The following is a 16,182-nucleotide window of genomic DNA, read 5'->3' on the forward strand; positions in this document are numbered from 1 at the left end:
GCCTTCTGAAATGATTGACAGATTTCTCCCTCTCAAAGCCCTTCACACGTTTCCCACTTCATAGTTTTCAGACTCTTTTTTTTTTAAAGGACTCCAAAATATGAAATAAGAGTGCAGCCTACTCTTAACCCCAACCAAGTAGAAGCTTTTGTTCCACCATTGACCATGTGTACATATCTATTACAGTGTTTACTATAGTAAAAATATAAATGTATTCCTCCTCCCCCACCCTCGGGAGTTGTTCAAGAAATCATCTTTATCTCTACTGGTGAGCACACACTATGTAATCAAATGCTAAAGGTATGTATTTTTAAAACTAAAATAACTCATACTAGTTAACTACAGGGTGAGATATTCAATATATTTAAAAACACTGGTTCACTACTGTATTGATCCAGAGGCTTCTAAATTAAGACAAGCGTGGTTTATTCGAACAGATCTGGAAAACCTAAGCTCAGGAAATATATAAACTTGGGGGGAATCAATTCTTTCATACCATCATGATAATGGGATTTTTCTTGTTAAAAAAGGTTAGGGCTTCCTCTCTGTCACCATTGTAACCACAATTTCAGAATAAGAAAACCAGCATCATAATTAAAACCAGGATAGTCGTTTATAAGCTAACGTAGGTTTCATACTGGCTTTGTCACTTAATAATTGTGTCACCTTGGGCAAATTACTTATTCCCTGGTCTATAAAATAAGGATTATGTACCACTTAAAATGACATCAAAAACAGGAATACTTAGATACAAATTTAAATTTGTATAAGATTTTGTGTTGAAAATTATAAAATGTTGGTGAGAAAATGAACTAAATAAACAAACTGATCAGAAGACTCAGTATTGTTGTCAGTTCTCCTTAAACTGATTTATAGATTCAATGTAAAACCCAATCAAATTTGCAAGAGGTTTTTTTTTTGGGGGGGGGGAGGGGTGTGTTTGTGGAAAGAAATCAACACGCTATTTCTAAAATTTATTTGGGAAAAGAAATTAGAATAGCCAAAACAATTTCAAAAGAAAAAGTTACAAGGCCTATGCCATCTGATTTCAAGACTTAATATAAAATTAATGTAATATTATTAATGGAAAAGAATAGAGTCTAGAAATAGAAATATATGGTTAATTGACAAAGGTGAAAAGGCAAATCAATGCACAAAGATAGTGTTTTTCCACAAATGGTGCTTGAACAACTGGACGTGCATATACAAAAAGAGAAACCAACACCAAACACCAAACCATACCTTGTACCATATACAAAAATTAACTCAAAGTGGTAAGTCAAAATGTACCTCAAAGTCTAAAACTTCTGGATGAAAACAAAACCTTTGTGACCCTGGTTTAAAAAAGAGCTCTCAGATACTACACCAAAAGCATGATACATAAATGAAAAAAACTGACAGTGAATTTCACCAAAATTAAAAGCTGCTGCTCTCCTTTAAGAGAATGAAAAAAAACTCTAGACAAAATATTTGCAAATCACATATTTGACAAAGGATATTTGTCCAGAATGTATAAAGAACTCTCAAAATTCAACCCAATATTTAAAAATGGGCAAAAGACTCAGAAAATTCACATTACAAATAAAACTAATGTTCCTTCTTTAACCATCCTAACCCTGCAAGAGGTAATCACTATATTATGTATATCCTTCCAGCCAATAAATAACAATTCTTTAAAAGAGTAAATGCTGGTGTAATTATAAAGATGTTGAAGAGCAAGGGTCCTCACAGACCTTGAGTCTGTGTTTGAAGTGTATGATTTGGAATTTGATTTGATTTTTACTATGTGGAACCATGAAGTGGAATTTTAGGAAAAAGTCATTTAAATAAGTTGAACTATATGATCCATATGGGATTTATTAAAACTTTTAAATTTTTTTAGGAAAAGCCAATAGGCTTCAAGACTGATATAATATGGGAGAATTTGACATATAAAGATGATAACCTACCTTTAGCAGACCAACTGGTTTAAGAGTCAGCAGCAACCAAGTGATAGTAAAGATTCAATGCAAAAATTTAGATGTCTACAATGGATCATACTGCCAGGAAAGATTAAAAAAAAAAAGTTAAATGATATGCAATTCTTTCCCCAGTGGGAAAAACAGACACATTTAAAAATCACTAGGAAAGTATATTAGAAATACATGGGGACTTCCCTGGTGGCACAGTGGTTAAGAATCTGCCTTTCAACGCAGGGGACGTGGGTTTGATCCCTGGTCAGGGAACTAGATCCCACATGCATGCTGCAACTAAGAGTTCGCATGCCACAACTAAGGGGCCTGCCGGCTGCAACTAAGACCCGGCACAACCGAAATAAATAATAAAATTTAAAAAAATACTATATTTCACATCCATTTAAAAAAAAGAAATACATGTTCACGTATTATTATGTATACATAGCCTGTATGTATATACTGACCTACAAATGTGTACTCTGAGAAGGGGGGAGCAGGGGAGGAGATAAATCCTGACAAATAAGGAATTTTGGACAGTTTCCTGGATATCTGGTGCATAAGCTCTCCAATTCAGTGAACTGGATGAAAAACTAAGGATGACAATAATTAATAGGAAAAAATCTGAGATGTCAATAATTGAAACGAAGTAAAAAGACTAATCCATGTAAGAATATGAAGAACAGAATTTAGATGGGCATGCACGTTAAGTAGATAACTGTTTCTCCATCTTGTTCAGAGACCACCCGCGTAAGAATTCTCCATGGATTTTAATTCACCAGATCTGAAGCGAGGCCCAGGAATCTGTATTTTGAACAAACACCTGATGTAATGCTTATGAATACACTAAAATTTGAGAATCACTGATTTGGACACAGCTTATTAAAAGGAGAATATGGCAACAGAATGGTTATTAAAGGGTTTCAAGAGAAGAGATTTCTGATATATAGCAAAATGGAGGATGAAGCTGTAAGGCATGATGGGTACTTGGGAAAACTGTTTTTTCCATTGGATTTTTAAAGAAATACGTGTCTCAGAAATCGGAGCACATAACTAGATGATAAAAAGAGAAGTATCTGGTAGAAACTTTATAATAGATGGTTTCTAATACCTTATGATTCAGCATCAGTTCTCTCACCATTTCCAACATGAGGGTGGACAAAGAGCCAGGGAGCTGATAAAGAAGAAAATGCATATGAATTCAGAGATTAAAAAGCATCTTTTATATTTTACTGACAGGTCAAGAGAGAAAAATAGCTCTGACTTAAGACAGCCCAGGTCAACATGGCCAAAGAAAATTTTATATTAAGGACTCAGTTCTGCCACTGCAAAAGAACCTTAACACAAGATTCCCTTACCAGCAATATGAAGGGATTCAGGTTTACATTGAAAGTATCTTCTACTGACACGTTCTACTAACACCTAATTCGAAGTTCATTTCATAGGATAAAAATAAGTGACAGATAATTCATTGTTTAGATAAATGTTGTATTTACTATTTCACTAACAAAAGAGTAACATCATTTTACTGCAAACTTTCCCCCAAAGATATTCAATATTCACAAGGTAGCCCATTTCTATTCTAATCACCATTTGACCTTTCACCTGTCCCTACTGAAAATGGAGTAAATGTGGCTGAATGCAGTTCTTACGTATTTCTAGAGGAAAGGTCTACTAGAAGTGAACACAGATAACACTTCCTTCAGAGGCAATACAATGATTCATTCACAAACTGAAACACGTTCGACATGGAAAGTCTAAAAGGCAAGCCACCAATGTTGGCAAGTCATACATTAGTAATTATTTCTGACAACTAAGTTTTTCTTCCTTGTCGGCAACCCTGGCTTTCATGATATGAAGCCAAATGAAACTTTCTGACAGATGACTTCATGTGTAGACATGACGTGCCACCCCCATCCCCCAATCTAGATATTTGGACAGCTTCCAAAAAGAATTTCAGAAGAGATGCTTTAAACATGAAACTCAAGCTTGTCTACTCTAAATCCATTCTTTTCCCTAAATGGAAATCTGACAAAACAGGAAGTACTTGGCAGGATAGAGAAGCAAGTCTTGCAGCTTAAGTATTTACTGGTAACAGACTAAGTTCTTCGTGACTGTGTAATAAAATGCAGAACTACAAACTTGAGAAGAAAACAGCAAAAACTTGCCTTGGTTACCAAGCTTCCCTTGGCAATTTAAAGGCCTTAAAAAGATAGTATCACATGATACATAGAGGAATAAGAAACAGGAAGATGGCTTTTCTTTTTGTTATGGTACTTCATATAAGAATCCCTCTCCCTACCCTGTCTGACCAAGATGTAAGCCACCAAAATTATACAAACACTGAAAGGAGTTTTGTGACTGTATATAAAAACTAAGAAACACAAAGATTCAAAACAAAACAAAACAAAGATTTCTGGTTTCGTTTGAGAGAACCTACTTGGGGAAAATCTTTGGTCTATGCTTGCCAAAGGATCTGAGTATAAATACAGTATCCTAACTACAAATAAATACAAATATAAATATACACCCTTAAATGGGCTGTTAGGATTAGCAGAGTCAATAACACACTAGCAAACATACTAAGGAAAAAAGAATCCCTCCCCCATGACTCCTTCCAGCTGCCACCCCCAGCCCCAATTCTACTGTTGTTGAAACAACTAGAAGCATTTTCAGGTAACAGTTAGGTTGTATCTTCACTTTTAAGCTATCACACTTAAGGGTACAGCAGTATATCAAAGTGCCCAGTAAATGTTAAAAACTACCAAACAAATGTAAAGCATTGTTATCTAGTCCATTTTCCTACCCCTCAAAAGCAAGTTCAGTACCACAGTAAGTCATAAAATCAATTTGTGGGTCACAAAAGATTTTTTAAAAAAGTGAACTACAGGAGAAAATACTGCAGGGCACCGTACTTTCATTTGTTGTGTGTATGAGCAGTATACACACATACACAGAATAGAAACTTCACTATAAAGAAATTAATCAATGACCTTGCTTAGCTATTATTTCAAATATCTGTTTTACTAGAACACTTGTTATATAAAACAGTGAGGTAGGTAAGGACATTAAAGCTTCTGTCAATTTGATAATAGCAGCAACTTCCGTATAAGTGCTAAAATTATCAAGTCAGTGTCTGATACTTCTGATTTTCAGAGGTTAAGTATCATTTAACCTTTCAGGGATACATAAATATTAGAAATATGCTTAGGAATTCTTATTAGAAAAATATGGTGCTGGATTAGAACCGTTAAGTATTAAGAGCTGTAAATACCTAGCCCCATGTCACTTATACTTTAAAAGCAAACACTCATGTAGAGTAATGTATCCCAACCAATGAGAACAGGCTTATGATCAGAACACAGAACACCAGGTCTTCAAATCCAGTGTTTCTACAGTAGGATACTTACTCAAACCAACATCCCATTGAACTATTGTAAAAATTCTGAGAATTTTCGAGCTAAGAGTACATAATTGCTGCTTTAGCTCTAAAAATGCCTACTATGAGCCTGATTTTTTAACTTATCTCCCCATTTCCCAACATTTCCATTTCCTCTAAATCTAGAGGCATAGACCCCGTCAATCTTACAGTAACTAAAGATCAAGTAAGTGTCCTCATGAAATGTCTCACCCAGTTCCTATTTTCAGCCTACTCCTATTTTCATGCCTAGAGGCATTACGGTATTGTGAAAAGAAAAATGTACGTACAGAGTGAGATTATGGGTTCAATAACCAATCGAGACAGGTGGTTTGTAGATTCTGTTATTGGCAGATGTACCCTTAGTACTGGTCCAACTTTTCACAAATTTGGACCACTGAGGATGAGAAGATTGGTGCGCGGGCAGATCTGTGAAAAATCAGCTGTCAGAAAAACAATCCCTCTGGTGGTTAATTAGACATACTAGCCTTTATAAAACAATAGGAAATCATTCTAATGAAAATTCCTGACCTGTGGATAGTCCCCAGAGTGACCTACCCCCACTACACATTCTGGAATCTGACCTAATTCCTAAACCTCAAGCAATCTCATTTTAAGCAACTCATCAGGCAAGACGTTCCTCTTGTACAAAAACTGACAAAGCACATTTTTACTGGCATGCATTTGTCCATTAAATGTCACCTTTTAGCTTGCTATACCTTTTATAAACTGTCACTCCACAAATGAGTGCGTAGTAAGTGCCAAGGCCTGTGATAGGTTCTAAACCTACAAAAGTGAATAAGGTACAGTTAGTTCTCTGTAAGATGTCATAACTTAGTGAAGGACATATTAATGGACAAAAAGCTAAAATGCAATACAGAAAGTGGTAGAAATCACATAAAAGGAAATATATGAAATTCATACGGACAGATTACCTATAGTTGCAGAGGTATCAAGGAAAGCATCACTTAAAAAGCAGCTTTTGAATATGTGGCAATAGGGCAACAATCCAGATGGTGGGAAAAGTATGAATAAAAACAAAGAACTGGGAAAATACAGAGCTTGTGCGGTGGAGCCATGATAGTTTTAGTGTGACTGCAGCAAATAATACCCGAAGAGAAGAAGTATGAAATAAGTTTGGAGAGAGGTCGATATGACCTTCAGGAAGGGAGAGGCAAAGAGTCTAGATGCTTTATTTCTGTATATAACATTTCTTTAAAACTCTCTTGAATGACAGACATTATGAAACAGCACGATACATACTAACACCACCACATAATATCTGGAATCGTTCTAAGCACTTTACATATATTAATTCACCTAATACTAATCCTAACCAGGTCAGTTCTATTACTATCCCTATTTTACAGATGAGGCAGAGATTAAATCTGCCCTAAACCACCCATCCCCACAAAAAGCCTGGCCACACCCACACACTCTAAAGCTGAAGTATCTTCTTTGCTATCCTTGAGTAATTCCCTGGATATTCACTAAACTGTGGTCATCATTTCATGATGTATGTCCAATCACTATGCTGTACACAAACTTATACACTACTATATGTTAATATCTCAATAAAACTGGAAGAAAAAAAAGAATGAAAAACTAACCTTTCTTTAACTTAGTTCAGGAATCATCTGGTTTTCCTGCATTTATTTTACTTAATAATCCACTTTAACTTTTCAAGTTAAAATCAGAAATAAGGAAGCTCTAATAAAAGCACCAAAAAGTCTAATGGAAGAATGGAATTAAAAGTCAGAATACAAGGAATTCCCTGGCAGTCCAGTGGTTAGTACTCCACGCTTTCACTGCCAAGGGCCTGGGTTCGATCTCTGGTCAGGGAACTAAGATCCCACATGCCAGGCCGCGCAGCCACAAAAGTCGGAATACAGAAAACAGTATACAGTCCAGCATATGCCTTAACCCAATTAGGGACCTTATAGGCACTTTCACAAAAGTAAGAACAGACGCTTACCGGACATTTCAAGCTCTAACTAGCATGTTTAAAACTGATTTCACTTTCCTTACCAACCAGTAGCCTCTCCTGACTTTCCAAATTGATTAATGGCACGATCTATTTCCCATTTTTTAAAATCCTGAGTTTTCTTTCTTCTTTACATCTATAATCAATTAGAAATCAAATGCTATCAACTCTTTTTTTCTCACAGTCTCTTGCTCACCTATCCTTCCTTCCCCTCCCTCCAGGCCTTACTCACTCTAGTTTCACCTCATGCTGACACCACTGCAAGAGTATCTTAATTGTCTCCCCACCTCCAATTCCTGTGTCACTTCTTCAGTCATACTGGACACTGTTCCCAAGTAATCTTCCAGGAATACATTTTGTCTATTCAAAAACCCTCAACAAAAATAATGAAAATCAAAAGGGAAGTCTTTATGGAAAAATATCTGCAGCAAATTACTACTAAATATTGTATAATAAGCTCAAAAAATTAAGGAATATCAAAACTCTAATATATAAATGGACAAAAGTCTTGAATAGACAACTTGTCTACTACTAAGAATCAGTAACTTAAATTATGCAAAGAGGTCCCACTTCACAAGTTAACAAAAATATTACAAAGAAAAAGAGAGCTCAACGTATTTTGTACCTAGTAACTTAGCAAAACTTATAATTACAGGCTACCCAATGTTGGTAACTAAACTCACAGGGAAGGTAGTGTAAATCTTAACTCTTTTGGAAAACAACATGGCAACATTTCAAAGAGTCATAAAAATGTTCATACAATGACCTTTTAAATCAATCCTAAAAGAACAGTGCAAAAAAACAGAAAATACTGTATGTACATAGATGATAATTACAGCACAATATTTAAGAACTAGAAACCTAAATGGTCAAGCAATAGGAAAATAAAGTCAGAGATAACACAGTTTGATGGAATATTTTCAGATTAAAATTACTGTGGAGGACTTCCCTGGTGGCGCAGTGGTTAAGAATCCGCCTGCCAATGCAGGGGACATGGGTTCAAGCTCTGGGCTGGGAAGATCCCACATGCCGTGGAGCAACTAAGCCCGTGTGCCACAACTACAGAGCCTGTGCTCTAGAGCCCGTGAGCCACAACTACTGAGCCCGCGTACCTAGAGCCCGTGCTCCGCAACAAGAAAAGCCACTGCAATGAGAAGCCCGTGCACCGCAACAAAGAGTAGCCCCTGCTCGCCGCAACTAGAGAGCCTGCCCACAGCAATGAAGACCGAATGCAGCCAAAAATATAAATAAATAAATTTATATATATAAAAAAAATTACTGTGGAGACCATGCAGTCACATTGAATGCCTATTACAACGTTAAGTAACAAAGAAAAATAAAAATTTCTCTAAGGAAAAAGAAAATTTTAAAAATCCAATGTTAGGGTGGGATTAGAAGTAAGTTTTTGTTTGTTTAATTCCATTTTGATTTGTAAAATTTGAAAACAAAACAAAAAATAACCTTCATTTTCTGCTCATATCCCAGCTTTCAAGGCCCTCTGGAAGTTCCCAAACCTATAAAAGACAAGCACTCTATATAATTCTGATGTGCAGCTAACTCTAGAAACCTTGACAAGCTGGCTTCACACAACTTTCCCGATGTAATCTTTAATCAGTCATCCTCTCCAAACTGGTTTACTTACTGTCCCAAACATAGCTTTTCTTATATATTGAGTTGGCCAAGAAGTTCCTTCAGTTTTAAGTAACAATAAAAGACACATTTTTCATTTTCGCCAAGAATTTTATTGAATAATGTATTCACTAACCGAACAAACTTTTTGGCTAACCCAAATAACTGCATCCTTGCTCACAACCTACATCCACTTAGAATGACTTCCCTTCTTCTAATTTTACATATTACATATCATTAACCTTGAAAAGCCTTCAATGATGGCTAAATAAATTTCTTTTTGTTCTGTATTATAAAACAATTTGTTTTTAAAAACAATTAGATCCAACTGTACACTGAACTTTGACAAATCTATTTTTCTCGTGTGCCATGATTTAAATCTTTAAAAAGTTAAACCAATCTAAACTGATGGAATCTTTTGAAATAACTATATTAACATCCACATGTTTAATTATGGTTTTCTTTTTATTGACAGTAAGCTTCTGAGGACAGATCCTAGTAGGAATGCCACTAGGTAACCTACCAAATCCTAAAATTACGCTCTTGTTTGCATTATATATGAAGGAAAACCAGTTATCTATGACTTCATGTGGCCATAAAATAAGCAGTGACATCTACTAGGGCAAAAGACCATACAGAGATTACAAAGGTTGCTTTGGTTGCAAATAAGCAAATTTAGTAACTTTCCAAAAAACAAAACCATCAGGAAAGCAGCTACATTCAACACAACAATCTGTTCTGCTTTTCAACATACAGACATTTACAGAAATAACTGTACAGTGGAACAAATTCTATCATTTTTAAAAAGAGATATACATGTAATGGCAACATGGCCAATCTCGATTACTACAGAATAGTTAAGTAAAATTGCATACCAGAAATACAATTTCAACAGAGAGCAGATCCAAGTCATTTAAAAACTGGAACACTTTCCTTCATTTTTCCACAAAGCGAGGCTTCCTCTAGAAGACAAAGACTTTTTAAAGTTTTGAGTATGTTATATAGCCCACACTCAGAACAGACTGTTCTGCTTCACTTCTAAACACTTTTCCTGATGAGATCTTTATATGTCAAGTACTTTACCATGGGTTAAAGAAAAAAAAAATCATGAAAATGTTCACAGTGTTCTGTGATTAAAAATCCAAAAATGGGAACCATATGAATGGGTAAAAAAAATTCATAGGGATGTTCTAATTTTGAGATTTCAGTCTAAGATACCATGACGGGAAGCTAATTTCATGCCCTCATTTGAATCCTTGACCAAATAAATAAAACATTCTGCTTTCAAAATAGCTTTTTTCCATAAAAACATTAGTAAAAATTTGACAATTTTGATTTTGCAGAAACATTATTCTACTAGTTTGGGCTCGTTAAAATAGGTTACAAAAATCAATTTTATCAAAATTAATTTTCATTCATTTATTCCTAAGAGATGATTTAATGAGTGTTCAATTAATATTCATCTATAGTTGCCTTCCACTAAGGTATCATAAAATCTTTAAAAAAAAAAAAAAAGAATTGAGGAAAAAAGTCAAGAATAACTATTCTCAATGAGTTCTCTAAACCAACATTATAATAGCAATTAGAAATCAAGTCAGCATTTGTTGAGCAGTTGTTGAAAAGTCTGCCTGCCAAGGCAGGGGACACGGGTTCAATCCCTGGTCTGGGAGGATCCCACATGCTGTGGAGCAACTGAGCCCGTGTTCCACAACTACTGAGCCTGCGCTCTGGAGCCCTCGTGCTACAACTACTGAAGCCCTTGAGCCTAGAGCCCACGCTCCACAACAAGAGAAGCCACCGCAATGAGAAGCCCGCACACTGCAATGAAGAGTGGCCCCTGCTCGCCATAACTAGAGAAAGCCTGCGTGTAGCAACGAAGACCCAATGCAGCCAAAATAAAAAAAAAAGTTTGCTCCCTTCAAAAAGAAAGAAATCAACTCAGTATTAAATCAAGTTATTTGGAACACTAAAAAAAATTTCACAGTTAAGACAGCATTTGTGGAATATCATGAATTTTCAGAAGAGAACTGCTTTTAAAGAAGACATAAGTTAGCTTATTTCACATATTTTGTATATAAAAGTACATAAGGATTCATAAGAAACAGTGACAGAGCACATACCATGTATCAAGTAAGGAAACATAAGAGTGAGTAAAACAGCAATTGCTACCCTCTGGGAGTAAAGTCTCAAACTGGGGAAGAGCCAAACAAATGCAAAGTAAATGTGATGAGAGAGGCATGTAAAGGGTCCTATGAGAGTACAAAAGCACCTTGAGAACGCACATAAAGATGGAAAACTTTAAGCCAGGCTACAAGGAAACAATAGTTAAACTCAACTAACTCTACCATAAAAACAATTTGTTTTTAGTATCCTCTAAGTGTCACTTCTGCATAGCAAAATGTTTCACTGTACAAATGCCTAACTATTCGAGATCAAAAAATAAATTAATTTTAAGAAATTACTCTTAAGGTCCAAAAAAATTCTCAAGTTTATTTTACTATATGTGTGACTTGAAAGACTGATAATTTTACCTGAATAAACAGAGACCCAGGAGAAAAAGCTCAAAAATAAAGCTAAATTAAATTTTTAAAATGGGGGTGGAGGGGGTAGGAGAGTAATAAAAGGAAAAAGGATAACAAAAAAAGTAAGAGCAAAAGCTTTCTGATGAACAACGGTATAATCTCTTTGGCCTTGTATTTCCACTTCTAGAAATTTATTCTAGAGAAATAATCAGGCATGTGAGGGAATATCAAGATGCCTAGAAATTTTAGGCATAGATGTCAGTTCTCAGAGAAAATCTTTTGTAAACCACGCACAAGGATATTCAGACATATTACTGCCATTATAAAAATTAAGAGATCTGGTTACATAAAATACGGTACATCTATCCTACAGGACACTATGCAGCCGTGAAAAACGTGCAGCATGTTCCCAATATTTTCCAAAAAGGAAAAAAACCTGAGTGACAAAATGAGCATGACTAGAATAATCTCTATTTTGTAAAACAAAACCAGCGAAAGAGAAACCCCTCTGAATAACGTATAGGTACAGTACAAACTGCAATCACCTTTTGCTGGTGGTGATACAAGAGATTTTGTTTTCTTCTTTTGGCTTTTTGGTAATTTCCAAATGCCCACTGACATACATTATTTGGATCAGATAATAACAGTTTTAAGTCGGGTAGTGGAATTATAGGTGATTACCCACCCCGCCGCCCCGGGAAGTTAAGTAGTGTTACATGTCCTATAATTTCCTTAAGAAAAAACAAATCGCTTAACTTCTAAACTCTTACTGAAATATCTTTTCTACATGCCAAATTTTTAAATATTGAGAAAAAAATCATGAAAATGTCCATATTATTCCTTGATAAAAACATTAAGTACTTAAAAATCTAGAAATGGGACCAGCATGAATGGGTAAACAAATTCCTAAGTATGTCCTAATTTTGAGACTTCATTCTAAAGTATCATATCAGGAAGCTAATTACAGACTCATTTGAACCCTTGACCAAAGACTTTTCAACTACCATTCTTCCATCTTGCTATTTATGGCTCTACTTACTGGTCTCCCCAATTCTAAAGATTTTTACAGACGTTAGAACTCACCTCAGTAATACTTCCGGATGTTTGTCACTTAACTGTCCTGTTTTCTTCAGACCAACTGCCAAAAAAACCCCAACAAATCATTAAATCACTCGATCATTTTCTAGTCTGGAGCCCCACCAATACAGCAATAAGGTTCAAAACATAACTATTATGAGGATAATTTTAAGCAGCTATTCAGATCAGTGTGACTAGGTCACTCAGCAGAAATACTAACATATTTCATTTTCTTAACAATTCTGAAAAAATCACTGTTACGAATGAAAAATCGATGCAGCCTTAGTTAAGATGTCCTCTTAACGAGTAAGTTTAGTCAACGTGGATCACCGTCGATATTTTACATTTTCTTAATTATTTCATTCTTTAAAACAACTTGCCAATCAATACTCTATTTCCACCATTTCAAATGTGGTTTTGTTTTCTTTAACAGAACACAAGATCGTGCTAATGGAACGAGATCAATAGCTGCCCTGAACAAAATCCTATCGGGGAGGTCCTTTTATTTTTATCTAAGGTGTTTTCCGTCCCTGCAAAACCACTGTTCGCTCCTTTCAAAAAGCAGCCTAAGCCTCGTGCAGCGTGGCACAGCTACTTGTCTAAGGCCAGAGCGGCAGCGTTTGTGCTAGCAAGGGAATTCCTCAGCACCCCAAGCCCAGTGTTTCCTTCAGTTTCCTCACTGCTTAAACGCGTGAGCAGCACGCGGAAACCCCTCCCCACGCAGGACCGGTTTGCCTCAGAACACTGCCCTCCCTGTCTTAATTAAGGAGGAGCCCACAGCCGGTGGCCTTGGTCGCAGAACGTGACAAGCTGCCGAAATCCACTTCCAAAGGGAGGAAGCACTGCTCTGAGAGGAACGGCATCCCGAACATCTCTCACACTCCCGAGAGGAGTCCAAAGGATCAGCCCGGAGAAAAGAGACGTGCACGTCCCCTCCGCCTCTTTCTCTGGGGCCGCGAGAGAAAAAGCCTCGCCCCCTCTCAGCCCGCCCCCAGCTCCCCACCCAGCCGCAGGGAGAACTTACTCTGCTATGGCTGCCGCGCGGCCCCCTCACTTCCGGTGCCGGTGCCGCTAGAGCTGCGCCATCCCCCAGTCCACCGGACAACTACCGCTTCCAACTGACCTTTCTGACAGATCGCTACTCTTCCGATCTTCACTAGGTGCTGTCCTGGAGGGAACGGTGGATGGTTGCCGCAGTTAAATGAATCCACGGGATGAAGATTCCGCTCTCGTCTCGCCAGAAACATAAAATGCGGTAGACCTGCGTCCACCGCTGCCCAGACAAAATGGCGCCGAGAAACTGGTTTAGCGCAGGCGCTTTGGAAAGACCCTGCCCCGCCCCCGTGCAAGTCCTGGCCACAGCTCCGGGTTCGGTTTCCATGGGACACCCCACCGCCAATCCTCGTGCCGAACTGCTCTTCCTGACCGCTCAATTGACCAATCAGTGCTCAGTTAAGTACATCCGGAGTCGTCTTTACCAATCATTTTTCAGGACTTGCTTACTCAATACCTGATTCTCCAGTAATGTTAGTCTTCGGAGGCAGCCAATCATAAGTGGCAGATGTCCTACCTGCTGTTTTTCGCACCAATCCGTGAAGTTTCAGAGCTGCATCCAATGAGGACGGCAGGTAGCGAGCTCCAATCCGAAACTCTTCGGCGTCATGAGCAGCCAATAGGAGTTCGTGTAGAAGCGAGTCTGCTCAACAGCTTGTTATTTGGTGGATTGTGGCAGTAAATCGGGCGAGTGGGGAACCGGGCGCAGGAACTGCTGCCGCGGCCGGGAGTGGTGCTGCCCGGACTGGGGCCCACGGGGGTCAGTGGGGCGGAGGACTCGGGGGCTGACAGCGCGCACTTCACCCGCAGTTGGTAGGTGGGGAGAAGAGAAGCGGGGTATACTGAATGGACGAAGCGGCACTAGCAGCTGGTGCTGCTGCCCGGGGTCCCGGTGCAGTTGGAAGCTTTGGAGGTGGGGAGGGGGGATGCTTGGCAAGCGGGGTGGCGAGCGCAGGGGAAGGGGCAAGTCGTGGAGCAGCGGCAGCAACTGCGGGAACAGCCGCCGCAGCTGCCTCCTCGGCCGCTTCCCCGGGTTCCCCGGGAAAATGGCTGTGGGCTGGCCGCGCCGCTAAGTTTGCTTCCGCGAGGCAAGGAGCGGGCTGCTTGGGGCAGCCGGCCCCCAACTCCGCGGCGCGTCCTCCCCCGTGGAGTCCGTGGTTGGACCCGAGGGACTGGGGGCTGGTACTGCTCTGGGCTGTACAAAAAGTTGAGGCGGGCGCGGGGAGGAGGCGGCGGCTGCCGCTGTGCGGCTCCCCTCCCCTCCCACACCCTGTCCGGGCCACCTCCCCTCCTTCTCTCCGCCCCCCCAGCCTTCTTCCCCTCGCGGGTCTTCCCTCCCTCGCGCGCCTTGGGGCTGAAGGCCACGGCCCCTGCCCCTTCGGGTGAAGAAGTGCTTCTCCTTTCTGATATGGTGCAGAGCGGAGGAAGGAGAGCAATGGCGCCGTGACACTCCGCTGCCGCCACCGCGGGCCCGGGGCGGGCGGAGGGGGCCGATCGGCGGAGGCGGGGCGCGGGCCGAAGTCGGGGTATCCGGGGGGCGGCTGAGCCAAGACTCGGCGACCGCGCCTGTGGGGGGCCCGGGGAAGCCCAAACGGCGCCCTGCCCTTCTCCAGAGCGACCCGTCCTGGGGCTCTGAGTTGAGCATTCCGGGTCAAAGTGGCGAGCGAGGCGGGGGCGCGGTGGGCCGCTGGCGAACTCCGCGGCGGAACCCACTGCCCGTTGGCGCCCGTGGGGTTCTTGCCACCCCCTCGGCTCCTGCGTCCTGGCTGCCCTCGGAGGGGATCTTATCCCTTCCCTGGTGAGGGTTCTGCCCCTCCCCGCTGGCGTTTGTTTACTTTCTTTCCCCGGGTCGCTCCCCTCGTTGACTGATTCTGTGCCTGTCTTTCCCCTCCCCTTGGTTCCAGCGACGGAGAAGATAGCTCGTTGAGCTGGAACCCCACAGATCACCAGTGAAAATGAAGGTAAGTAGAGTCGACGCTGCTCGGAACCTCGTGCCCTGGACACTGACTGTCGTGAGGCCAGTGCTATGGAATGTCATTTTTTTTGCTACTCAAAATTGATTCGTCTGCTAAGCAGCGCTTTCTGAAAATGAGGACGTGTTGAATGGGTGAGAGATGATCATTGTGTCTAAATGCGGTCAGTTGGGCCCCTCTCCGAAGCAGTTAGCACTTTGGAAAGGCTGCTGCAGCCTTTCCATTGTTGTCCATTGGGCTAGTATTTTTAAACACTTCCTGTGTTGGCAGCGACCTTTGCAGAAGTAAAGCTTTTGTCCTGCTTTGGTTCTTTGGGGGATTTTTTGATTTTTTTTTTTTCTTCCCCAGTGCCAATGCGATTTTCTAAGGAAGGAATGTGTGGATTGTGGAAGGGAGATACCATTTCTTCTGGGGATAAAGTGAAATTTTGTGGGTAAAATATTTGAAGGTGAACTAAAACTAAGTATTATTATATATTATTATTATAACTAATAATACTTAATTTTAGTTCAGTCCTTATAGTAAATATTTTAAATGTATATCCAACCTAAAAAAAATTCTCCTGAAGACAACT

At 39.7% G+C, this 16,182-nt stretch overlaps 1 protein-coding gene and 1 long non-coding RNA gene across 7 annotated transcripts in view; one reads left to right on the plus strand and one right to left on the minus strand.

Annotated features, from left to right (window-relative positions):
• LOC133084374 (uncharacterized) overlaps positions 1–13,878 on the minus strand; it is a 31,845-nt gene extending 17,967 nt beyond the window's left edge. For 4 of the 5 annotated variants that reach the window (XR_009699430.1, XR_009699431.1, XR_009699428.1 and 1 more), the window contains exons 1-4: positions 13,607–13,878; positions 12,589–12,643; positions 3,064–3,126; positions 1,950–2,039 (exon numbers count right to left, since the gene is read on the minus strand). This is a non-coding gene — a long non-coding RNA (uncharacterized LOC133084374). The remainder of the gene's footprint in view (positions 1–1,949; positions 2,040–3,063; positions 3,127–12,588; positions 12,644–13,606) is intronic. The other variant, XR_009699429.1, reaches the window with a different exon arrangement.
• Positions 13,879–14,333: 455 nt separating this feature from the next.
• The window catches only part of ARID4A (AT-rich interaction domain 4A), a 55,304-nt gene continuing 53,455 nt past the window's right edge, over positions 14,334–16,182 (plus strand). The window contains exons 1-2 of one of the 2 annotated variants that reach the window (XM_061180881.1): positions 14,334–14,448; positions 15,540–15,596. In XM_061180881.1, coding sequence (XP_061036864.1) covers positions 15,591–15,596 — 6 coding nt within the window. In that variant the 5' untranslated portion in view covers positions 14,334–14,448; positions 15,540–15,590. Of the gene's footprint in view, positions 14,449–15,210; positions 15,597–16,182 lie in introns of those variants that run through there. The other variant, XM_061180879.1, reaches the window with a different exon arrangement.

This window comes from Eubalaena glacialis, chromosome 2 (assembly GCF_028564815.1).
Source record: "Eubalaena glacialis isolate mEubGla1 chromosome 2, mEubGla1.1.hap2.+ XY, whole genome shotgun sequence".
NCBI lineage: Eukaryota > Metazoa > Chordata > Mammalia > Artiodactyla > Balaenidae > Eubalaena > Eubalaena glacialis.